This window comes from Megalobrama amblycephala, linkage group LG18, assembly GCF_018812025.1.
Source record: "Megalobrama amblycephala isolate DHTTF-2021 linkage group LG18, ASM1881202v1, whole genome shotgun sequence".
Taxonomy (NCBI): domain Eukaryota; kingdom Metazoa; phylum Chordata; class Actinopteri; order Cypriniformes; family Xenocyprididae; genus Megalobrama; species Megalobrama amblycephala.
Genome location: NC_063061.1, coordinates 7,418,039 through 7,444,725, shown reverse-complemented (window position 1 = coordinate 7,444,725; position 26,687 = coordinate 7,418,039). Strand labels below are relative to the sequence as shown.

At 38.3% G+C, this 26,687-nt stretch overlaps 1 protein-coding gene across 1 annotated transcript; it reads left to right on the top strand.

Moving 5' to 3' along the window:
* The first annotated feature begins 960 nt into the window (after window positions 1-960).
* LOC125253552 (NACHT, LRR and PYD domains-containing protein 3-like) lies at window positions 961-24,212 on the top strand. The gene is made up of 7 exons (XM_048167566.1): window positions 961-1,190; window positions 1,881-2,070; window positions 2,154-4,148; window positions 21,668-21,841; window positions 22,022-22,189; window positions 22,582-22,628; window positions 22,711-24,212. Exons 3-7 carry the CDS (start codon window positions 2,422-2,424, stop codon window positions 22,836-22,838), a joined length of 2,244 nt encoding a protein of 747 aa, XP_048023523.1. The 5' UTR covers window positions 961-1,190; window positions 1,881-2,070; window positions 2,154-2,421; the 3' UTR covers window positions 22,839-24,212.
* The last annotated feature ends 2,475 nt before the right edge of the window (window positions 24,213-26,687 follow it).

Genomic DNA, 26,687 nt, shown 5'->3' with positions numbered 1-26,687 from the left:
GCATGCATGAACCTTAGACCGCGTTTTCTAAGGATGCACGATTTATTAAAACTATTTAAAAATCATAATACAGCATTAATGCTATTCTTAAATCTATGCATACACAGGATAATACATCAATAAAAGTTTAAACCCTCGCTCTGATTGTGCATGTTTAATGTCCACATATTTTTATTGAAGAAATGACAGTGGCTGTAGCATTTATATAAAAAAAAAAAAAAAAAAAGTGGCCGAATATTATTATTTAACTAATAATATATTTTTAATTATGGTGGTTGGCTTTGATCGTGGATTTGATCATGCTGTGCTGTGTAACAACAAAAATCAGCAGGCTTTTGGCGCCCTCTGCAGGCATTTGTTATAATATAGTGTAGCACACAGAATCTTTGTAATTGTTTTTGAAATTGCTGTTTATTATTTTGCACTGCAGTTCTAGGGTTAAGGCAGGAAGTTAATGAGCCCGGAAGAGAGGCGGACAGAGAGTGAGTTAGTCTGATGCGGGTGTGTTGCAGTTGTTCTACGTTCCGATTAAAACAGTTCAGAACGAAGCCTCCCTTGTCTGTCGTTCCTCAGATACTACAATATATTATGTACTCATAACATTTCAAGGGGAAAAAACTGTTTAAATATGCAGATTAGCTTATTTTGGTTAATTTATAAGAAATCTACAATCTATTACTGAGCTAAGCCAGCAAAAATTGATACTGTTCCCTAAAAAAAGCCGGAATTCCCATCATGACAAGGGGCACTTTGGGGCTCTAAGTGGCCATTTTTAAAAAAGGCACTAGTCAGGCACTTGCAGGAACCTAATTTTTTATCATCCTCAAACTTCTAGCTGTCTTTATTATTATTATTATTATGTTATAATGAAAAAATTATGTTATGCAAAAAAAGGATTATTTTACTTATATTAATTCTTAAACTTGAAAAATAAAGCTCCATTTGTCTTCTTTCAAATGATACCACAACTATGCTCATACTCCAAAGGGTTTATGAAAGACAACCATTTGAGTTCAAGCATGTAATTTTCCTCTTTTGGGCTCAAAAGGGGCGTGCAAAAAGGAGATAGTGAGGCAACGTATGTATAAGCTCTGGACGAAACTGAAGTCAACTGGTTTAACCAGATGAATCTGACACTTGCAGACATACTTTACTGCATCGAACATTACAAAGCTGTGACACATTTCAAGGTAAGTGCATTATTTTGTCTTTACATTTGCTCCACATTATTTACATTAAATATTGTACATTGAAGTTAAATTTTATCATTTATGTAGCGTCACTCATGTAGGTTTTTGTTTCACGAGGGCATTTTAGAGATGATAACATGTTAACAATTGAGAGAACCATATAAATTGACTTTTATTAACTGACTACAGGGTTACAGCTTTTGATGGAGTTGTTTTATCTGTTGTTCTGTGTGAGACATATGTCACATCAAATTTCATAACAAAGATGTAAAATTGAAGAATTCACTGTATTTTCATACATCACATGTTTATTCTGTACTTTTCAAATTACCTTTCAGTCATCATATAATATGATATTGCCATAGTTTGTTTCTGCTTTAAACAGAAAGCAGTTTTGGATTGCATAAAATACAGAACTATATATCGGAATGCCTGGAAAAAAACAACGACAACAACAACAACAACAACAAAAAACATGAAAACCATAACCATGGCAGATTGTTGTTGTGTAACTAGTTTTTCTTGTTTCTTTGTTGGCTTCTTCTCAAAAATGGCTAAGAGGAAATTGAGACAATTTTATCATCAATCATTTTATACTGTAGGCTGTTTTTTGAAAATGCTTCTTAAGCCAGGATATGTCCTTTTTTAAAATTTTAATATTTTTTAAGATGGTACGTTTTGCTTTTTCAGAGGACAGTGGAGACATGACAGAAAATTATGATGGATTAGTAGGAATGGGATCGAGAAAGAACCTCATGAGCTTAAACACAAATTCTGTCAAAGAAGAGGGGGATGTGGTCAGCTGTGTCTCTATAAAAAGCAACTGTTCTCTTAAATAACCTATTGAATTTAATGATAAATCAGGATTCAGTAAATCAAGGTAAGCATTGGTGAATTATATTTGTTGAGGATTTTTGTATGCATACAACAATTGTGGCAAATCTTTTTCCTGGGTTTCTGCAGTGTGGTGAGGGATGATGTAATCCGGTGTCAGTCCAGATGTGAAGTTTATGAGCAGGTTCTGACAGATGCTGTCACCTGTGGTGAGGGATTAAGCAGACAGTGTGTTACTGCTACATCAGAGGACTTTGACTCTCTTCAGTACAGAAATAAATCTAGAACATGTCCTGTCGTGGAACCAGCCCTGTTTGAGGAGACTGGTTATCTGCAGCAGGATTCTCTCCAATCAGACGATGTTCTTCAGAAAGTCAAAGACCAACACAAAACCATCATGAAGAACAAGTATGAGTGCCTATCTGAGGGAATAAAAATACAAGAGAATGAAACACTCCTGAACAGGATCTACACACAACTCTGCATGTTACAGGGAGAGAGTGAGGGGGTGAATGAAGAACATGAGGTTTTACACATGGAGAAAAGAGGCAGAAGACAATACCCACAAGACACTGCAATCGACTGCAATGACATCTTTAAAGCCTCATCTGATCCAGGATGTGAGAAGAAAGACCAAATCAAGACTGTTCTTACTAAAGGCATCGCTGGAATTGGAAAAACTGTCTCTGTGCAGAAATTCATTCTGGACTGGGCTGAGGGTCAAGCCAATCAGGATATAGATTTCATGTTTGTGCTTCCATTTCGAGAGCTGAACCTCATTAAAGATAATCAGTACAGTCTTCACAGACTTCTGCTGGACTTTCATCCTGAACTTCAATATCTGGACTCAAAGATTTATGAGGAGTGTAAAGTTGTGTTCATCCTTGATGGTCTGGATGAAAACAGAATTCCACTGATGTTATCAGACAGTGAGAAAGTTTGTGATGTGACTGAGACATCATCAGTGGGTTTGTTGATGTCAAACCTCATGAAAGGAGAGCTGCTTCCCTCTGCTCTCATCTGGATCACCTCCAGACCAGCAGCAGCCAATCAGATCCCCTCCAAATACATCAACCATCTGACAGAGATACAGGGATTCAGTGATCCTCTGAAGGAGGAATATTTCAAGAAGAGAATCAGTGATGAACATCAAGCCAGCAGAATCATCTCACACATCAGAAGAGCAAGAAGCCTCCACATCATGTGCCACATACCCGTCTTCTGCTGGATCGTATCCACTGTGCTTCAGAAGCTCCTGAAAGAAGATCTAAGTGCAGAAATCCCTCAAACTCTGACTGAAATGTATGTACACTTCCTGCTCATTCAGATCAATATGAGTCAGAAATATGAAGAGAGAGATCTAGAGAAACCTCTGCATTCCAACAGAGAAATGATTTTAAAACTTTCTGAATTGGCTTTTAAACAGCTGATGAAGGGCAATGTGATGTTCTATGAGGAGGACCTGAGAGAGAGTGGCATAGACGTCACTGATGTGAGGCATCATTATTCTGGTATATGTACTGAGATCTTTAGGGAGGAATCTGTGATTCATCAGAGCAAAGTCTACTGCTTTATTCATCTGAGCTTTCAAGAGTTTCTTGCTGCTTTTTATGTAGTTTACTGCTATTTATGTGACACTAGAGAATCACTTTTTGACTCACTACATAATTTGCATACACGAGTATTCAATAAAGTCCAAGAGAGTGAAAATGGCCAGTTGGATCTTTTCCTGCGATTCCTGCTGGGCATCTCATTGGAGTCCAATCAGAGACTCTTACAGGATTTACTGACTCAGACAGAGAACAGCTCAGAGAGCATCAAGAAAACTTCACTCTACATTAAAAGTGCAATTAAGAACAACTCATTTCTGTCCACTGAAAGATCCATCAATCTGTTCCTCTGTCTGCTGGAGATGAAAGATCAGTCTCTGTGCAAGGAGATTCAGGAGTTTCTGGAATCAAACAAACACTCAGAGAAACTCACTCCTCCTCAATGTTCATCAATCACCTACATGCTTCAGATGTCAGAGGGGGTTCTGGATGAGCTAGACCTGAAAAAATACAACACAACGGAGGACGGTAGAAGAAGACTGATGCCAGCTGTGATGAATTGCAAAAAAGCTTTGTGAGTATTAAGTACATATTACAACATATAAAGAGCGCAACAAAGAGCCTGCAGGGAGACATTACCCTCCCTGAAAGGTTTTATCATTTGAAAAGGTAGTTGCTAGCAGCACTGCTGAACACAATTCAGCAAAGGCAATAGGGCTGCCCTCGACTAAAGATTTTTCTGGTCAGCTAGTAGTCGTTCATTTTAAGCATTAGTCGACTAATCACACATTTATTAATAAACCATATAAATCATAATAAAGAGCATTTAATGCCTACATAGCCTAATCAGCGTTCAAGCGCTGTTTACCACATAGACCAGCTGTTAAAGATCTGTCTGTCACAGACTACTTGACTTCGCCACTTCCTGTGGATTTTTTTCTTGCGACAAATAAAATTTTGGTCGACTAAGCCTCTTCTCGTCAACTAACGGTTAGTCGACTATTAGGGGGCAGCCCTAAAAGGCACAGTGGTAAGAATAGCTGAAGCAGGGTTTGAACACCTAAATTCTAATGTTGTTGTCCAGGGTCCAGTTGCTACAGACCCATTAAGATAATAACTTAGATAATAATTTGACTTTGTCACCATTGTTTGCATATAAATGAAAAGTATAGGGTTTAATAATAATAATTGGTTGCATTTATATAGTACTTTTCTGGGTACTCAAAGTGCTTTACATGGAACGGGGGAAATCTCCTCAACCACCACCAATGTGCAGCATCCACCTGGGTAGCGTTTCCCAAAAGCATTGTAAGCCTAAGTTGATTGTAGCTCCATTGGTGGCAATGGAGCTATGATCAACTTAAGCTTACGATGCTTTTGGGAAATGCTGCCCAGGATGATGCGACGGCAGTCATATTGCACCAGAACGCCCACCACACACCAGCTTATTGGTGGAGAATAAACATCTAAACGCAACAGTTTAAGTTTTATTAAACAAATAACCCAGGGCACTATAAAACATGAACAGAACAACCAAACATAACATGATGAGAACTGACAAAGAACTGAAAGAAACACAGGGCTTATATACACAACCAAACCAATCAATGAGAATTACTCAGACTGTTATAAATATGGAGATATATAAGCTCAAACATAAAAAATAAATAAAATTAAATAAAAAAAATGAAGAATTTTTAAATGTATAAAAATATTATGCGGATGTGGTATAACAAATTGTATAACCACAGTTAAGTGAAGCCACAAGTGTGGTGGTGCTTCATTTCAAATCCAATGATGATATTTCTAAAACTATGCATTTTATGAATAATTTTCTTTAAAAAAATGTCGTGTTTTTAGAGAAGGCTAATAAAAATGCTAATGAAATTATTTATGGCCCCTATAACTCCCCTGCACTCTAATGGTGTGGAGAACTGCCCATTCATTATTCTATTGTTCTCTTTCGATGAATGTTAGCACCTCTGCCGGTATGAGACTTAATATGTGTTATTCATTTATCATTTTCTTTTGTTTGTATTCAGCCATTATTAGCCTTTATTCTGGAATTACATTGCTTGCCCATCCACACCAATTTCATCCCTGATTCATTATTTGACCTATTATCTGAAGTCTTTCTAAAAAAAATAAAAAAAAAAAGGAAGAAGAAGAAATAAAAAAATTGAATATTCTTGGTACCTTGTGTGATTTCTTTTAACAAGTTTAATTTATGGAATAGAATAGCTTTTGGCACAGTAGGTGCATTTACTACAATTAGCATCAAGCTAACACAATTTAAAAGAATTATATTACACTTTTACCCAAACCCCACTTTTAACCACCACTGTGTGTTTGAATTAACTTCCGATTGTGGTCTAATATGGATTTTGGTAATATAATGTTGTTGAAATATGTTTATTTAGCATTTATATGGAGCTAATCATCACACTTTGTCTCAAGATGGATATCAGTAATGTTTTTTCGAGGGTATGTTTATAAAAGATACTTAAATGCGCTAATTGAAATAATGCCTAATCCTGGCTTAGCCTAAGCCCTGTCCGTGAAACCAGGCCTGTGTTTTTATTCTATTCAAAATATCATAAGTTACCGATTATTGCATGCCTGACATAAATTAAGAAATTACTGTCACTGCAGCCAAGTTGGTCAATTATCGAAGCTGGAGCCTTCAATCTTTTTAACAGTGTTGGGCACGTTACTTTAAAAAAGTAATTAGTTATAGTTACTAGTTACTTCTATCAAGTAGTAACGGAGTTAGAAACTGAGTTACATCATTATAAAAGTAACTAATTACCAGGGAAAGTAACTATTGTGTTACTTTTAAAAAAAATCAAATAACTTTTGAGCCCCCATTATTAAATATAAGTATAAGAATAAATTATTCTTGATCCGACTCGTGACTCATGATCCACTCGAAATTTCATGAAATTTCTCTGTACTGTACAATACGTGTTGGTAGCCATTAAAGATAACGTAGTTTCATATTTATGTTTAAATAGTCCTAAGTTATGTTTTAAATTCATTTATTTGATTATGAAAAGTGAAGAGCATGAGTAAGATGCATCATAAGATGCGCAATATATCGGGAGACATGAAGTGGGTCAGACATGATTTTGACCACTTCATTAAAGGGTTAGTTCACCCAAAAATGAAAATTATGTCATTAATGACTTACCCTCATGTCACTTCAAACCCGTAAGACCTCCGTTCATCATCGGAACACAGTTTAAGATATTTTAGATTTAGTCCGAGAGCTTTCTGTCCCTCCATTGAAAATGTATGTACGGTATACTGTCCATGTCCAGAGAGGTAATAAAAAAATCATCAAAGTAGTCCATGTGACATCAGTGGGTTAGTTAGAATTTTTTGAAGCATCGAAAATACATTTTTTTACATTTTAAAACCTCATTTATAACAAAAACTATGACTTTATTCAGCATTGTCTTCTCTTCCAGGTATGTTGTCAATCCGTGTTCACGACTCCGCAGTGACGCTGCTTGTGACAGCGGTTGCTGCTGTGTAGGAGCTTCTTCCATCGCTCTTAGTTCTTCGTCTGTGTATTCGGGTTCAAATAAATATGGCTGAGCAAAAAAATGCAAGTCTTCCTCTGTGTCGAAATCCTTAGACATGTTTGTGAAGGTTGTTTTGTTTACAGGGTGCGTCTTGCTCATAATTATTACTTTTGCTGGTTCTTTATGGCAAGCTTTATGTGTGCGCTTGAGTGCTATATAGCCTATATTACATAAACGCTCATTATTATGGTTTATTCTCTCCAGGATTTAAGAAATTAAATTAATATAAATGTGATTAGTCAACTAATGGCTTAAATGAACAACTAGAAATAACTTATTTCACATATTTTCAATCCAGCATATCATAAAGGGTTTTCCGGTTTGAGCTCGCATGCTCTGACACACACACACAGAGCATCGTACATTATTATCAGTTTAAAATTATATTTGTGTATGACTAACTCCAGTACCAGAGAAAAAAATTTGCAGGTCCTATGGCTGAGAGAAAGCAGTAATGGTAATGGCGTTGTAACGGGAGAAAAAGTAATTAGTTTGATTACTCGTTACTGAAAAAAGTAACAACGTTAGTAACGCCGTTTATTTATAACGCCGTTATTCCCATCACTGCTTTTTAATGATACACAATTTGTCCATATGACGTTAAAAATGTGGATTTAATGTGCAATGAATGTTAAATGACCATAATCTGAGGCCGCTGGTGATGGGGTGCTGGTAAAGGGGTTAATTAGCTCATAAGTAAAGAGTTGGATAATTCTTTAACAACTTAACCGTAAATAGTTTTAACTTTAGATATGTCAGAAAATCAGAAAATGTCATTAATTAAGTGCTTTAAACCAACCTTTATCAGACATGAATTGCATTAGTATTAATGTAATTTAAATAAATAAGTAAATAACATAATGCTGTCAGTATGTTAATACTGTATGATTTTGTGTATTTGAATATAAGTAAATGTACATGTGGTAGAAAAAAATACATACACATGAATACTAATATTCAAATCATGTTGTTAAAATACATCAGGTAGGTTTAGGGTTAAGGTATAAAATATACAGTTTGTTCAGTATAAAAATAATTATTTCTATGAAAAGTCCCCATAAAACATGGGAAAACAACGTGTGTGTGTTCTTGTATATATGGTTTATAAGGACACAAATGTGTATATTGTATTCCTGTCCTCTTAAAACAAATGGCTTAAAATCATACTAAATTGTGTTCCCTTTCGAAAGGGAACTCCACTCTGCGTTGAAGAACGCATTGGGGAACCGTCACGTGACCCAGGTGTCGAAAGCACTATCCAACAACTCCAATTCCTATTGGCCGGCGACAGCCTATGACGTCATACGGTGCGACCCGGATGTATAAAGGGAGCGCCTGGAGAGACAGTCTCTATCTTTTTCGTCTTTCGGTCCTGTTCTGTCTGATTGCATCTATACCAAAAGACTCCGGTAGGGTTTTCTATATATACCTTACAAACGTTCATGACAGTGTGTTTATCCGTGTCCCAGGGTTTGACACTTGATATACATATTTTTCTGAGCGTTTTCTGTCTGGAGAGGAGCACGCATACAGAGGGCACTGCTGTGTGTCTGTCTGTTGTTTACTCTGTTCTCGTTTGGCACTCTTCTCTGCCTGGTGGTTCTGGCCCCTGTTTGTGCTAAGGCTTAACGGTGGCTGCAATCATAGGGCTCGCAGATGAGCTCGTTGGGAAGTTTGAGAAAGTTTTATTCTCTCAACTTCCCTGGGGCTGGCGAGAGCGACTGGATGACGATGACGTTCGTGTTGGACGTCATCGCATCCGGCGGCGAGCGCTCCTCTGGCGGGTGTATGCGAGCTGCTGTGTGTTTGGGACGCGCTTCTCGGCGGGCTGCGGCTGCCGGGAAGGCGCGTTAAGAAAGGGGTTCCTTTCTGTCCAATGATACGGCAGCTTCCATACTTTCCATTCCGTTCTGATCTCTGCGTTTGAGATCGGTGAGGAATGGAAAAACCCCTAGCCATTCAGATTTGTATCTGAACCCAGACAGACGGGAGGGGGAGGAAGAGCGAGTGAGACGGGTGATCGATTGTAAACACTGTTGCGTTTGTAATCGATCTCCCAGCTATATAGGGCGATTTATAGCTACTCTCTCCTCTTCTTCTTCCACCTCCTGTGTGTATATGTATATATATAAACATATGTCATGCTCAGATGCTTCTTATGGTCAGACTGATGGCTGGGCCCATAGTCTTTGTTTCTATCAGCCCGCTGTTTCTGTTTGATAGTAAGAGGATCTTTAAGCTTAAAGAACCTTAGATTCCATCCTTTTAGGTAAAACGGAGCATTGGTTTTTGAGCTGCAGGAGGGTCTATATTTTATTCATTTAAAATAAGACCTTATTTCCTGTATAGCAGGGGTCATCAACTATATTTGTCCAAGGGCCAGAATTTTTCTCTGCAGACACTGTAAGGGCCAGATACTCGTAATATAAAATAAAATTTGAATTGTATCCTAATATGTTATTATGTGATATACTAATTCTAATTCTAATTCCAAATTTATGTTATTTTTTACATATTACCTGTACTGCAGCAAGCCACCAGGGGGCGATAGCGATATTTTAGGCTACATATTTGTGAGGCTGTCAAGCTGTCCATCACTGTCACGCAATTGTGCGCAAATCCCAGGCAAGGAAAATTTTGACATTTGTGAAAAAATGAGCACGTGAAACAATAAAAGATGTTCAATGAGAGAACGCGTTTATCGTCATTCTTGACTGAAGGCAGGCTATGGCACAAGCTACTTTTCAGAAGGCTTTTTTTTTCGTTAGATTTAAAAATAAATAAATATGGAACGGACCCGAATATTCGAATATTCGTTCGGTGGGTTGGTATTCGATTTGAAAATTTGACATTCGAATATTCGTTTTTTTTTTTTTTTTTGCACACCTGGGATCCCCCGCGAAATGGTTCTCATTCCCCCTTGAATAAGGCCGGCGACACACTGGCTGCGTGAGCGTCTCAGCTGCGTGGCGTGTCCGTTTTTATTTCGGCTCCCATATTTAACAGGTTGGAGTTTGCACACTGAGACACACGTCTCAGGCGCGCTCGAGCCACGCGGAAAACGCGTGCATGCTAGAAATAGAACCGACGCGTCTATGGTTCCAGCAACGGGAGTGTTCTCTGGCTAGCACTAGAAGCGCCAGAATTCCAAAACTACTAGAACAGCCGTGAGCGGTCATTTTGACCGCTATATTATAAACTCTATAATCTCTAAATAAATTGCCCAAATGAGAGATTAATGTATTAACTGTGTTAGGATATCTTTTAAAAAAACAAATAACACCAACATGTACATTATTTATTTAGTTAAAAATGATTATTATAAATTTAGAAATATTCGCATCATTTCATAGTAAAATGTAATTATTGCATATTCAGTATTTCTCTGTATTTATTTACATAACTCAGAACAACAAAATAACATTTAAAATGATCTATTTGATTATGAAAAAATGTTACAACATTTATGATACATTATAACACAGAACATAAGCTGGAAACAAGCAGCTCTAAAGTTAAAAAGAGTCACGAACGAAGTTTGGAACCATAAAACAATTACGCTACAAATTTTATATTAAATAAATATATAGCTATATCGTGCTCGGCTATTTAAGATTCACAGTCAATACAAGTTACTTCTGCTCTTCGCGCCCAATTTCCACACACGGGTTTGTGGCATTTGCAGCAGGTGTCGTGCGTTTTATTTTGTTTGCAGATTCTCCGCACCTGGCACTGTCTCCGTTTTGGTGTCAGTCGCGGGGGTTGATTTTGCTTTTGGTTGGGACCTTGTGTCAACTACGATGCTGCCCTTTTTCCCTCCATGAACTCCGCTCTCAGCAAGAATTTGTATTTATAATCAAATGAGCATATGCTAATAGTACTGGAGATGCTGACAGAGACAATAAACTCCGGGAAAGAACAATAGAATCGCGCGAGATTTAGAGCGGTCAATATGACCGTTATGGCTTTAATAGGTAGAAATGCTCATATTTTTTTTGCCTTTTATGTAATTTATATAAAATCTATTGTAAGTAAAAATAGAAACACTTTTAGGAAAAGTCACAAACCAGCAAGATTATATTTTTTTATTCAACAAAGTTATTGTACATATACATTTCAAAACGGTCATTTTGACCGTCATGGCAGTTCTAGTGCTAGAGCGCAGAACAGCGGAGTTTGTATGGACCGAAGTGCATGTCTGAGCTTGTGTTTTGTTGCTTTGACATTGTGGAAAATAGAATAATAGAAACAAAATGTATTAGCATTTTTACCCGTTATTATCAATCTAAATTAATCTCGTTTTTAATTTAACTTAATTTCGTTTTTCTTTATTTAAATTTCGTTTTTCTTTATTTAAATCTACCCTTACTGTGCCAATTTATTAGTCAGAAAAATATTAGACTACCTTAAAAGTATTGCTTAATTTAACAGACCTGTGTGTGTGCGTTTTATATCACTAGTGCAGTGTCCGTTCTCGGAGCATAAGCCCTGCCCGCGTGAGGTGCGCCGCTTCCCGCTCGCGCTGTTCTGACTGTAGTTTACTAAAAGTTTATTAATTCTGAATGTGTCGCGTCTCGCGTGCCCATCTATATTGCACCAAATGCGACACTGCACTCCCTTGTGAAGTCGATTGGATGAACGGTTCTCGAAATAATAAAAATGCAAACGGACATACAGACACAGATTCCTGCCTTTATTAGAGAGAAAAATATGTTCAGCCCCTCTCTCCGAAGCTTCAAATAGTCGATGTTCATTACTACCGAAGCTCAAAAAATGGTATTCGGACCAGCCCTAAACTTTTTCCTCTTACAAGGCTATTCCTGAATTCAGTATTATTCTGGGGGCCGGATGGAAATCTCTGGCGGGCCGGATTTGGCCCGCGGGCCGCCAGTTGACGTTGCATGCTGTATAGTTTTCTGAGCATGTAGTCAGGAAAATTAGGCAAACTGAAGTTGATAGTACTTGTCACTTCAGCTAATATGTAGATGTTTAGGTCGGCCTTAATCGGCCGCCTGACATTGTTTGCTTGTGAGCTTCACTTTCTTTCTCTTATCCATGAGATTTGGAGGTGAAGCCCGGGCTTCACTAGGCTTGTGGCCTTGTAAGAAGGCCCGTAGCTTAGCGGCTAGGCTAGAGCTAGCTTTGGTTTGTTATTTACATAACCTTATGTTTACTATCCCTGATTAGGTTGTATAGTTCCTAGTTCTGGCCTCCTCCCGAGGGAGTTGTTAGGCCGTATGCCATTATCCCCTTGCTTATGTAGGCGCAATTGTGAGATTAACAGCTAGGTCGTAGACTGTTTTGACTCCCTGATGCTGTCTCTCAGGTGGTAGGCCCTTATCTTTGCGTAGATAAGTTATGCAGGTTTTTGCTAGGCCCCACTTCCTAGAACTTTCATGCTAAGGGAAATGAATTCCTCTGAGCCACTTGATATCTGTATTTATCAAGTTTGATTGGACGATGCTAGTTTTTAGCCTTTCGTCTTCTAGGCTTAGAACAGATTTGAGGATCTGTATGGGAATGTTTTTCCTTTTAAATAGCATGTACTTCAAAGTTTTATGTTACTTTGAGTTCTAGATTTTTGCCCTACATATATATATGTGAGCTTACTTATGCTGCCACAGGTTATCACCTGTTCTCTTAACCCTCAGGGGTCTGAGGATTTTTGGGGCCCTGGAGAAGTTTTGACATGCCCTGACATTTGTGCTTTTTTCAGTTGTTCATAAACATATTAATGGAAAAAGTGTCATTACACTGTGTTCAGCACAAACTAGGCTACAATAATACGTGAGGAACATGTATATACATGTTTGTATTTTTGAAGGAATAACGTTTATGCGTGGTTATTGAAAAAACAAAAAACTTAAGTCACTGAAATAAAGCCAAAAAATATATATTAAATCTGTGTTCACAAGACTTTTGGGTATTGGAGGTTGTAGACTAGAGTTTTTGCTTCAGAATTATGTAAAAATTATGCTGCCTACTCCTTCATATAAAACAATAGAGAGATTTAAATTTTCTAAAACATCTTTGGTCAAGAAACACAGTATGCGTGGAGGCATGAATAATCATGAATAATGGATGATTATCACCTCAGAAGACAAAAGAATCAGATAAAGAGCATAATGACCTGCATAAATAATGAGGCCTTTCAGTCAGGTAGGCTGTGAAAAAACCCTCTGTTGATCATGTCTCAAGCTCATCATAATGTAAATCAAACATACAAAAAAAACAACAATACTGTGAAATATTATTACAATTTAAAATAATGGTATTCTATTATATTCTTTAAAATATAATGCATTTCTATGATACAAAGTGTCTGAACAGTTATGTAACCTCTATGGCATTTCATATAGGCTTTTAGCTTAAAAGCATGCACATTTGGAGAAATATTGATGGATTCTCATGTTTATGTCAATTTTCTATAGAGAGGAGTAAAATTTATTCAGGATTTATTGTCATTACTATGAGCGCTGGATACTGTATTTTCAATTCATAGCTACTTGCACCCGGAGGGCCCTCTGTGCACTTTTAGTCCACAAATGCCAATGCTAAAGAAGAATAGGCAATCCAGGAAATAACTGAACTAACAGAGGCCAGAGATCGCTAACTATGGCTATTCAAAACACTTTTCAAGACAATAAATACACGATTGAGACGATGAATGCATGTATTGACTGAATTTGCCTCTGAATAGCGCTGGCTCCGTGGGCGTGGCCGCATTAGTGGATAATGAGCTGAATCACAGACTTCTGACATGGCTCTCTTTTCATACAGATTACATAAACACAGAAGGTTTGTTTTCGATTTGACTTACACGATTTAAAACCTGACATTTCAATGTTTGTTTAGACACAAGTCTAATTTTTTTGTGATTAGTATTCACTAAGTTACAGTTCATTTTCTGAGAACTATCAGATTGGACTTCGTTCAGAGGGAGAGGAGAGATCACACATCATGTTAGTTTTCTTTATTTTACAAAAAGCACAACATTTTGTTTTTACTCTGAGTGTACACAAATAAAAGAAGATGTTCTACAGATTAAAATGGTGTATAGCTCTTAATTGTATGTGCAACATTGACGGAGTATTTTGAGTCTCTTTCACACTGGTTAGAAAAAAAACACGGTGATCACGCCGGGGTTACCGCCGACCCGAGAGTGTTAATAGTAGGCCCTTTTTGCTGTAAAGCGGCCTCTATTTGAGAGGATGGTGACTACATATTCCCCAGTTAAGAGGTGTATTTGTGTCACTGAGTGCATCACCTGTTGGATTGCATACTCAGGGTAGTTAGGACCACTTTTTGAGGAAAGTTGGTATCTATTTTAGCTCCCTGGTGATCTTGTTAGCGGTTATATTGCATATAACTCAGATTGTAGGCTTTATGATATTTAGCCTCCTTCTAGTTAGCAGTTGTCATGCTGATTAACTGATCATGGTTTGCTCACATATGTACACTACCACAGGCCCTGCCATGTGTTTGTTTGAGTTAGTAGGCCGTATAGCCTCCCTTAGACCACGTTGGCTTTGTTTGGTTCCCTTTAGTCACATGTTTAGGGTACATTGCCTGTTGGAATGTTTAGTTTGTATGTGAGCTTAATATGCTGCCACAGATTGGCACCCGCTTATATATAGCAGGCCCTTTTAGAAAGAAAAGCGGCCACTATTTAAGTGTTCGGTGAACCCTTTCCCCGTGTTACCGAGTGCATCGCTTGTCGGATTGCATACTCAGGGTAGCTAGATCACTTTTTGAGAAAAGTTCGTATCTGTCAGCTCCCTTTCAGTTATCTGTTTATCAGCTATATTGCATATAACGGTGATTGTAGGCTGGATTGTTCAGCCTCCTTCTAGTTTGCAATAATTTCATATTGACTGTTTAATGGATATCAGTTTGCTCACATACTGTTTTATTATTACACTGCTTCAGGCCCTGCAGCATGTTTGTTTGAGGTAGTAGGCTTAATTAGCCTCCCTTAGACCATGTTGGTTGTATTGTCACAAGAACTTAGGGTACTTTGCCTGTTTGGAAAGTGTAGCCTAGCACAGGTAGCAGTTGGCTTCCCATAGTTAGTGGGTTAGAGCTGGTTCCCTGTAAGCTTGGTTCCCTGGGAATTCACGAGCTGAAGCCACGTGTCACTGGATCGGCAGGCCACTTCAGGCCTCCTTTTTAGTTTGCACGTTGGCACAGATTGTGTTTTTCTGTGCGGCTCTGGATGAGATGTCAGTAGTGAAACCTTACTGAGGTTTGGTTTAACCTATTGTTGCCTCTGAGTCGATGATTCTAGTTGAGCTAAGAGCCACCAAGCGCTTAGGTTGGATCTTTGTGCTCCTGGAAACGGCCACGAGACTTACGCCGTGTGTCCTGAAGGATGCTAAGCCTGCGGGCCGCCTTTTTTGGATACACTAGTGTTTGTTTAGGTGTATTTCTCTCTGAGAACTATTTCTATACACTTTCGTTGGCCAGGGGCCCAAGTGGTAGATTCAACCCCCTCTTTTGCGGGCTGTTTACCAGGCTTGGGACCTAAACACTGCCACGAGCTGATGCCACGTGTCTGTTGAGGTTATAGGCCTTCCAGGCCTTCCTTAATACGCGTTGGCGTACGCTGTACTCCTCTTGCTTAAAGAGTAAAAGGTGCTTTTACTGAGTACACTGCTCGTCGGATTGTGTTGGGTGGATTATCATAAGAGCACTGTGCAGCTTTCTATTGCTGCCATGGAAGTTGTCTGTCTGCCGCCGGCTTAGACAGATGTTCAGAATGGCTTTACCAGAAACAGGCCTCTTTCTGAAGTTTACTTCTGTCTTTATGTATATAGAACTGTTATCATGTTGTAGCCCCTCTCGGGCCTCCATGAGTATGTGCTCTTGGCATAGTCTACCCGTTAGGTGAGCTCTGCGCTTCCCCTTGGGGTTTGTAATAGTGCTTAGCTCCCTAAGCTGATTATGATGGTTCGGCCTTGATCAGGCCCCGTCTTAAGCGTCAGCCCCAGGCTGGTTTGTGCTCCCCTTTTCAGGGTTTTCAGCGCACAGCCTCCTCAGTGCGTTAATTAAGCACTGGGTAGATCCTAGGTTGAGCGGATTATCTCCCCTCGATATGAGGGTTCATAGCACTCAGCTGAGTTCTGCTCTCCAGGATGCCCGTCTCTACGCGTGGGTCTGAGCTGGTTTCTGCCTTTCTGCAGTCACTCTTACCTACTATCTTCCTGAAGAATGCGTTTTAGAGGCTCTGTATTCAGACAGGGTTGGCCTGAACTGAGTCTGTTCCCTGAGAAGACCAGGTCGGCCTCCCTGGTGGCAATGAGGGTCTGCTCCCCTCGTGAGTGACTGGCCGAGGTTCCCTTTGGGTCCTTGGCCACATTCCCTTAAAGGGACCACTTTTCCTACAAGAAAATTGGGTTCTAGACGCCTTAGCGTTTTCTCTAGGGTCTATTTGCTAGAAGAGAAAGATAGAAGCCTTTGGGAAGTTCAGCTTGGGCTGTTGGCCAAAGGGAATGCTGTCACTGACAGCCTGGTGTGACCCGAGGGGGAGTTGCTGGGCAGTTTGAGAACTGCTTTGAGGCCTTTGCCTCAGCCATATTTTGGCAGGCACTCCCCTCCAGCATGGCGGCGTGGGTATATCGTTCCCCAATGCGTCCTTCAACGCAGAGTGGAGTTCCCTTTTGAAAGGGAACGTCTCAGGTTACGTATGTAACCATGGTTCCCTGAGAACAGGGAATGAGACTCTGCGTTCCTTTGCCATGCTTCAGGTTGCCTGCCTTCAGAACAGTCCCTCAAGACGATAAGATAGAGACTGTCTCTCCAGGCGCTCCCTTTATACATCCGGGTTGCGCCGTATGACGTCATAGGCTGTCGCCGACCAATAGGAATTGGAGTTGTTGGATAGTGCTTTCGACACCTGGGTCACGTGACGGTTCCCCAATGCGTTCTTCAACACAGAGTCTCGTTCCCTGTTCTCAGGGAACCATGGTTACATACGTAACCTGAGACGTTTTTTAATTTAAAAAAAAAATGGCAAAAGTTTTCTGTGATGGGTAGGTTTAGGGGTAGGGTTAGTGTTGGGGGATAGAATATGGTTTGTACAGTATAAAAACCATTATGCCTATGGAGAGTCCCCGTAAATCACATATATATGTATGTGTGGGGGAGAGATTAAGTGTAGGTTATGCTGAAAAGTGACTTGTGCAGAAGCGTGTGTTGTGTCAGGAGACAGGTTGAAGTTAAGAGTGAAGAGGAAGTGGTCCAAGGTGTGTAGTGGAGTAACAAGTGTATTATCAGTGGGGCAATAGCATGTGTAGATGAGGTCCAATTGGTTATGTAAGGGTGGAACTCCTACAGGGGTTCAGGCTGTAGGGTTGCCGAGCGACTAAAGAAACATTATCAGCAAGATGGTAGAAAACTGTACATTTCTTGTCTATTACCACCCACTGCAACTTATTCCAATGACGGAAATAAGCGCAGTTACAATAGCAAAATATGTGGGAGAGCGCTGCTATAGTGTGACAATATTGTATTGCAATAGGTAGATAGTCGCCAAATTTATCGCAAAATCAAGCAAACTCCGCAATATTTGGAGGAGCTTGCATTTTTTCTTAATTGCCGCAGATTTTGGGCTTAGACACATCCCGTGACATCATCACAACATGCATTTAGTCAACTCGTATAATAGACAACGCGTCAAGAATTCAAAGCAGCATGCTGATCTCAATCACACAACGACACCATTGTTACACAGTGCTGGGAAGAAAGCGCAGAATTCATTGCAGATATCAGACCACAGATATCAGATCAAACAGTGCCAACGTGAAAACTGTTTGATCTGATATCTGTGGTTTAACAGAGGATTCTGCAACGAATTTGAATGCTTCTCACAAGATTTCACAGCAATGTAATTAATCCTGTGGTGAATTCAAGTGCTTTATTTGCAGTGCTGTGTAATCTGGAAACCATGAGAAACATTGTGCAATGAACACAAAGTGTAGGCTAAGTGTAACGTAGCCTACAACCCTAAGTGCTTCACACAACTTTTCCCAGCACTTCAAAGCTTTAAATATTGCCCAATTTGAATGTTATTTTTAATGTGATGTGCAAAACATTATTTGTTCATCCTTAATAGTTTGTCCCCATTTGTAAAACTAAAAGTTTCATGATTTAGGAAAGCAAACACTTATTTAGAAATAAAATGGCAGTGAATTACCACTGTAGTAGATCCTACAGAAGAGCCCTTATTCCCTTTTTCATACCCTAATATATAATTTTAATATTTATTAAATATAATAATAAAATAAAAGTTAATATTAACTGCATCTCAACTCAAGCTCAGTGCTTTTCTGTCAGCCCTCACAGCACTGCCAAATCAGGGGCTGGTACCACCTTAGAACTTAATGGCAAGGTCAGGCCCTCAAATGTTAGCTGGCTCTCAATGGTTCTCGAGGTCAGAAAAGTAGTAACAATGTTAAAAGAATGTTGTCTGTGGTATATTTTCACTGCAAAACAACAAGAAATGGCGCAAATATTGCCGCAAATTTTGAGAAAAGTTTGCGGCAATATTTGCCAATATTTTAATATTTTGAAATTCAGTCATTTTAGGCTGCAAAAATCAGAAAAAAATCCCACAAAATCCTGGAAGGACTGATAAAAAGTACTGCAGCTACCATAAACAAAATCAGAGAGAAAGGCTGCATGGGAAGAAACTACTGATCAACTGAATGAACAAGTAGCAACAAAATTAAAATGTATTCATATATTTATTCATATATTAAAACAATATAATTAAATCTTGAGCACAATACATTCAAACAGTCAGTAAGAAAATTAACCTGCATACACACACACACACACACACACACACACACAATTGTCCCCCCTCCCCACTTCCCCGCTGGCCTGCACTCACATTGCCCTTACCGTTTCAGGCCAGAGCATGCTTACGTCATATACGATGCAACCTTTTGAATGGAATAAAACAGGAAGAAACGAATAAAATACTGCCTAATATATATTCAGTGATGGGAATAACGGCGTTATAAATAACGCGCATTCCTAACGCCGTTACTTTTTTCAGTAACAGTAATCAAACTATTACTTTTTCTCCGTTAAACGCCGTTAGCGTTACTGACAAAAAAAATGCTGCGTTACTATAATTGAGCTCACTGAAGCGGTTTTCATCCGAGTAAGCTCTCTCTCACATAGGACCTGCAAAGTTTTTTTTCTCTGGTGTGTGCTGCGGTTAGTCATACACAAATATAATTTTAAACTGATAATAATGTATGATGCGCTGTGTGTGTGTCTGTCAGAGCATGCGCGCGAAGCGCGAGCTCAAACTAGAATACCCTTTTTGATGCTTGATCGAAAATATGTGAAATGAGTTTTTTTCTAGTCGACTAGTAGTTGTTCATTTAAGCTATTAGTTGACTAATCACATTTATATTAATTTAATTTCTTAAATACTGGAGAGAATAAACCATAATAAGGAGCGTTTACATAATATAGGCTATATAGCACTCAAGGGCACGCATAATTGCCATAAAGAACCGGCAAAAGTAATGATTATGAGTGTGACAAAAACAGCAAGGAGACATTTTAATTGTTTATTAATAAAGTAATGTTTTCTGAATCAGTGTTGGCTGCAAAGATGAAGTTGACATTGCTGATTCTCATTGCTGATCATCTGCTCATATGGACGCGCCTAGAGAGATAACGCACATTTCATTCGGATTAGGCTACATAATCAGAGTAGCCTCTTTCTTTTCGTGTTTAATTACTTCATTTTCGTTAAAGTAGATATTTCAAGCATTCTATAGATATATTTCTCATGTCTGCAAGGCAAGCAGCCTCTGAGTTTCGGTTCATTTAGCCTATAAGACGCGCTCCAGTTCACGCGCCAGTGATCACGCCCGCGCCTCCATGTCATGATTTTATTGTCTGCTATATTTGCTTGTTATATATTAAATCCAAGCAATTGGTTGATGAAACATTGATTAAAATTAAGATACAATTTTTACAAAACGAAATTCACTTTAAATAGAGGCTTTCTATAAAACAAAACTTAATGAAGTGTTTAAAATCATGTCTGACCCACTCCATGTCTCCCGATATATTTGCACATCTTATGATGCATCTTACTCACGCTGTTCACTTTTCATAATCGAATAAATGGATTTAAAACATAACATAGGACTATTTAAACATAAATATGAAACTACGTTTTCTTTAATGGCTACCAACACAGTACAGAGAAATTTCATGTCGTGAGCAAGAGCGGATCATGAGTCAGGAGTCGCATCAAGAATAATTTATTCTTAGACTTATATGTAATATTGGGGGCATTCAATTTATTTGGCATATTTTTATTTTTATTTTTTTTTAAAGTAACGCAATAGTTACTTTCCCTGGTAATTAGTTACTTTTTTAATGATGTAACTCAGTTACTAACTCCTGTTACTATTTCTGAGAAGTTACTAGTAACTATAACTAATTACTTTTTTAAAGTAACGTGCCCAACACTGTATATATTATCATTCATGCCGCGCAACAATTTTCATTTGCACGTATCAGTGGATTATTACATAGGCAGCTTTAATGGAGGAATTTGCAAATTTACTCACAAACTACAATTCCTTCTCAAAGGTGAGAAGCAGACCCATTATAAACCCAAATACACTCGAATTAATTACATGAATTGATAAGTGTACTATCAGAGTAGTAAAAAAGATGTTTGCTGTCGTAATGATGACAGTACTGCACACAAAAGTAGCAGCTGTTCCATGCTCTGGCACGGTTAGCGCTCACACTGCATGCAAAGCGCACTTGAGCCCAACTGAACTGTGCTCTGGCCCACCTCTTCCAAGCGGGCCAGGGCCGGCTAAACGAACTGTGCCATCACACTAGTCAAACGAACCAGGCTTTGAGGGTCAAACGCACTCGGGCACTGTTCAGAGCATCTAGAGTGAGTACAGCCTAAAATGTGTAATGTTAATGTGCCACCAGGCATAGGTTTGTAAACACTGCTGTAGAGGCTTTGGGTTGGAGACCCTAAAGTTGGGCTGCTGAGACTCCCATCATCATAGACTGACAGATCACTCTGATTGGCTGTTTAGCTTAGCAAACCAGTGCTCAGAAAGAGGACTTAAAAAAAAGTTATATGTGGAAATCAATGCAATAAGTAAGACAGGTATAAACAATATTTGCACAAAAATCTTTCGTTAAATAAGTAAAATGAGCAGTCCCCCCACTTGCATGCTTCCTGGGATGTCTACACTAAAGCTAAAAGCAAGAAATCTAAAATCATCCAGAATGAATATTGAAAATGACAAATAAATCTATAAAAAGGAACCATTATGGAAGACCAACCAACAGGTACCATCATAGACACTGTGTTTAAGAAATAGTAATAAAGAAACAGTAAAAACAGTAGGCACTTGAACTCTAATACTGAAATATCAATACAAGTTGCAGAGTCATAATATGAATTTATTACCTCCTAAAATTCTATTTCATTGTCTTTCAGACTTGCTGACTGTAATCTCACTGGTCAATGCTGTGCAATTGTAACTTCAGCTCTGAAATCTTCAAAGTTCCTCCTAAGAGAGCTGGACCTGAGCAACAATGACCTACATGATTCAGGAGTGAAGCTGATCTCTGATGCACTGAAGACAACAAACTGTCCCCTGGAGATATTGAGGTATGTAGAAGTATCGAAAAACATTTATTTTTTTTGGACTCAAAAGCAGACACAAATTGAACACAAATATAAAATCTAAAGCAAGTTACAAGGTCAGGGTCAAAACAGTTAAAGGTCATAACCAGGGCATAGAGGAAATATTGGTGCCCAATTCAAAATCATATTACTTTGTTTTTGTAGATTATCTGGCTGTATGGCGACAGAGGTCGGCTGTTGTTATCTGGCTTCAGCCCTGAGGTCAACTTTACACCTGAAAGAGCTGGATCTGAGCTACAACCACCCTGGAAAATCAGTCAAGCTACTCAATGAGAAACTCAATGATCCAAATTGCACACTGGAAAAGCTCAAGTATGTTGAGCATAAGCAAAAAAAAAAAAAAAAAAAAAAAAAAAAGTACAGTATAAGGACTATGGTGGACATATTAGTCATAAAAGTTACAAAGCCATTTGGAATTTACTTTAGTCTGCTATTTCTTTTTCATGCAGTTTTTGCAAACTAGCATTATCTCTGCAATATGCCTTATGTAGATAGATAGATAGATAGATAGATAGACAGACAGACAGACAGACAGACAGACAGACAGATAGATAGATAGATAGATAGATAGATAGATAGATAGATAGATAGATAGATAGATAGATAGATAGATAGATAGATAGATAGATAGATAGATAGATAGATAGATGCTTGCTAAAAAAGCAATTTTCTCATTCAACATGACCCTTTGTGTGTTCCTTTAGTCTGACCCATAACGAACATTTCAGAATCACTCCAGGACTACAGAAATGTAAGTAATTTTTGCTACTTTCTTTTTTACAGACATACATTCACATGCAGTTTTAGGTTCTAATCGCTGTTGTTTTGTTCAGATGCCTGTGATCTCACACTGGATCCAAACACAGCAAATACTTGTTTACTTCTGTCTGAAGACAACACGAGGGTGACATATATAAAAGAAAATCAGCCATACCCTGCTCATTTAGAGAGATTTGATTGAATGTTTTCAGGTTCTGTGTCGGGAGAGTCTGACTGGACGCTGTTACTGGGAAGGCTGAATGGAGTGGGAGGGGCACTTTTATATCAGTGGCATATAAAGGAATTAGCAGAAAAGGCGAGAGTTATGACTGTGAGTTTGGATGCAATGAAAAGTCTTGGAGTCTGGACTACTCCTATGACAGATTTTGTGCCTGGCACAACAATAAGAGCAATTACATACCTCCCCCGTCACCTCCCTCTAATAGAGTAGGAGTATATATGGACTGGTCAGCTGGCACTCTGTCCTTCTACAGTGTTTCTGACACACACACACTCACACACTTGCACACATATAACACCAAATTCACTGAACCCCTCTTTGGTGGACTTGGTATTTATCCTGATTCTTCAGTTTCTCTTGTCAGATTGAACAAAAACAACTGAGAAAATGACTTCCATTTTCACACTTTCTTGAGTGCAACAATAACCGCTTTTCCACTGTTGGGCCAGTGTGAGCCAGGGCTAATAACGTGCCAGGCGTGGCCAAGCACTGAGGCCAAAATCAAGTTACCTTTCCACTGTCAGGCCAGTAGTCCCGTAGCGCTACCCTAAAACTTGCCCTTAACATGCCTCCATGTAATAACGTCACACAACTCCACCATTTCACCAGCTGGCTAAAAACAAGCTAAATCACAAAACATTACAGGTGAACGTTTGGTCTTTAGGTGAAAACTTAAGATTCCAGCTTCGACATTTGACCAGTGTTTTACAATAACAAAAACAAGTCACAGTGACAGTAATTTATTATTTTGTGTCAGGAGTGCACATCAAGTCATGCTGAATCAAACTGGTATTTACCATTTGACATAAAAATTGAACAACATAACTATTTGGTTACACCTGCTTCTATTTATTTGGAATCACAGGAAATGCACAAAACAACTCCATAATAGCTTTTAAGTCCAAAGGCTTATACATTTAGAAAAATACTGATAAAATATGTTTATGTCACATTTCTTTAGAAAGAGTGAGGATTTCTATTATTTTTCCACAAAATTAAACAATCTGAGGAGGTTTAAGTGATCTCTCATGTCCTACTATACTGTTATCGTTTCAGCAAAAGCAACAGAGGAAGCCCTTGAGAAGAAAACAGAAGTTATGAGTGATATGAGTTAATTGGAGTGCATGTTTTTATTTGACATATATGCAGAAGCATTAGTCCGGTATTAACAAAGGTGTAGGGAAGAGACAGGTAAAACATGAAACCAAATAAAAACGCAATTATAATTACATATATATATATCCTAATTATTGTTAATATGTAATTCATTTTTCCAGGAGCTCATTGCTTCTACCTTCAGTTAAACTGTTAACAATGATTGTAAATTAATTGCCTAAATTATTACATTATTTGCTAACTGCATTCTTTAAATTGTAATGTTGACATGCATTCTCTGTAAAGCTGCTTTGAAATGATATGTATTGTGAAAAGCCCTACAAATAAATGTGAATTGAATTGAATTGAATATATGTTTTGTCTACATTCTCCAATCAGTCTCTGGTATTTTCCATAAACATACGTGTTTTTATTATCACAATGGTTAGCATAAGTAACCTTTAGTATCACATATAAATATATTTCTGCCTTATATGGTGATCAGAATCCCCATTGGATCGCAAGAAAGGATTGCAAACATTTGCTGGTATCTGAATAATACATATCCTTTCAAATGCAATTTGACAATGTGTTTTATTGATATCAGATATACACTGTGTATGTAATTGTAATGTTTACTCTATTGATTTCCCAGTTCACTGACCCCTTACTTTCATGTCTTTCGGGAAAAGTGGACGAATTTACGTGTTGTAAATCCTTCAACTCAAATTCTGAACTGCATTTGCATTTCCCATTATAGACCAATAGCATATCATTATAAAGTGTTTAAACAATAAAATACATACACATTTTTGAGAATCAGAATATCAGATATTTTAAGAATTAGTTTTAATAGTTTAGGTTAAGTTTAGGAATGTGATATGCATGTCGCCATGGAAATTATAGTACATAAAAATGTGAAGCAATCACTGGCCTCATTTTTTTTTTTTTCGTTCTGCGACAAAAAAGCAACACACAACCACTAGTACAGCTGCAAATGCAAATTCTGTATTATGTTATTTAAGTATACAGATTGTACTCAAACAAAATGCGTTTTTTTTTTTTTTTTTTTGCCGCAGGCATGCTAAGTGGCACTATAACCATAGATTTTCACAAGTTATGGGGTTGATGTATCACAGCTCGTTGTTGCGATCGAGTAGCAGTTAAACAGCACCAGTGGAGATTACAAAGAAGTACGTATCAGTATGTTTTTTTTTTTTTTTAATTACATTCACAATACCAAATTCAGTAATCAAAGGCCTATGTACAAACTTAACATTTGATTCTCACGTACAAAACACCGTTACAAAATTCATATTTTCATCTAAGAAATATTGCCAGACTGTGCCCCATGTTATCCTTCTCTGTTGCCTAAAAACTGATTAACACTTTTATTTTTTCACGCATCGATTACTGCAATGCACTTCTTGCGGGGATCCCGAAATCTACCCTGAACAAATTACAATCCGTTCAAAATTCGGCAGCTAGGATCCTGACAGGGACCAGGACCAGGGACCATATCTCTCCAGTTTTAGAGTCTCTACACTGACTCCCTGTCAGGTTCCGGATTGATTTTAAAATTCTTATGCTGACCTTCAAGGCCTTACATGGAATGGCTCCGCATTATTTGTCACAACTCTTAACTGTTTATACTCCGAGACGTGATCTCCGTTCCTCCGATTCTAGCCTTCTGGTTGTTCCTCCGACTCGTTTGTGCTCTATGGGTGACCAGGCTTTTTCCATTTGTGCTAAACTTTGGAATTCTCTCCCAAATGAGATTAGACATTAGCATTTGTTGTTTATGTACAGTCCAGATAATAAGAGCTGTTTGAGTAAAACCTCACTTCCCTGACCTCAAGAGTTACACGTCATTGGTAGCGCGCTCGTTTCTCATACAAGAAACATTGGTTTGAAACCTGCTCCTGGTAACACGTTAAAAGCAAATTTTGAACATCAAAATTTGTTCTTAAGTCATGTTGTTCTAAACCCACAGGTTTAGAACAACATGAATGAGAGGAAATTATGACAGAATATAAATTTTGTTGTAAACTATCCCTTTAACTAAGTTAATGTTAGCAGCTGCTTTTCATGCAAATATGAAAAATGAAAGACAGTTAAGTAATGGGCAAATTTAATGTAAGAAACCATCTCATTATGAAGATAATTAATTGCCTGTGCTTACTTCTTGCTTTCTTCTCCTTCTTCTTCTTCTGCTCCTCTTCTGAGGATAATGAGGAGCTGGAGTCTGAGGATGAAGAGGAGGGGGATGGAGACGTTGAAGGAGAAGATGAAGAAGGAACGTGAGTCTTTCTGAAGCCTGTGAGAAAAGGGGAATGGGGCAGGTGGACAAGCAGAAAGATGTATAAATAAACAAAGCCCCAAAACCTAAAAAGCTACCTTTCTCAGTGTAGGCTGAATTTTGGGTACTATCTGAAAGCAGAGAACTGTATCACAGAAGAACACAGATAACAGGCTTTGTTTTTATTACAGATAACTTCTATAATGCTGTCATTGTAGTTGAGGATTAAAGGAACTTTCTGTAAAGTCTTGTTTTTGAAACCAGAGCAGAGAGCTATTGGAAGTACTTGTCATTGGATATAATCAAATCAAATCAAATTTATTTGTATAGTGCTTTTTACAATACAAATCGTTTCAAAGCAGCTTTACACAAGTCACAAAGTGTCTATGAAAAGTCGATCCGGCAATCTTCATCTT

Coding starts and splice junctions, on each gene's coding strand:
- LOC125253552 (XM_048167566.1), top strand. CDS start 2,422: ATGAAGAACAAGTATGAGTGCCTATCTGAGGGAATAAAAATACAAGAG. Junction 4,149..21,667: donor ATGAATTGCAAAAAAGCTTT/GTGAGTATTAAG, acceptor ATTGTCTTTCAG/ACTTGCTGACTGTAATCTCA. Junction 21,842..22,021: donor TGTCCCCTGGAGATATTGAG/GTATGTAGAAGT, acceptor TTGTTTTTGTAG/ATTATCTGGCTGTATGGCGA.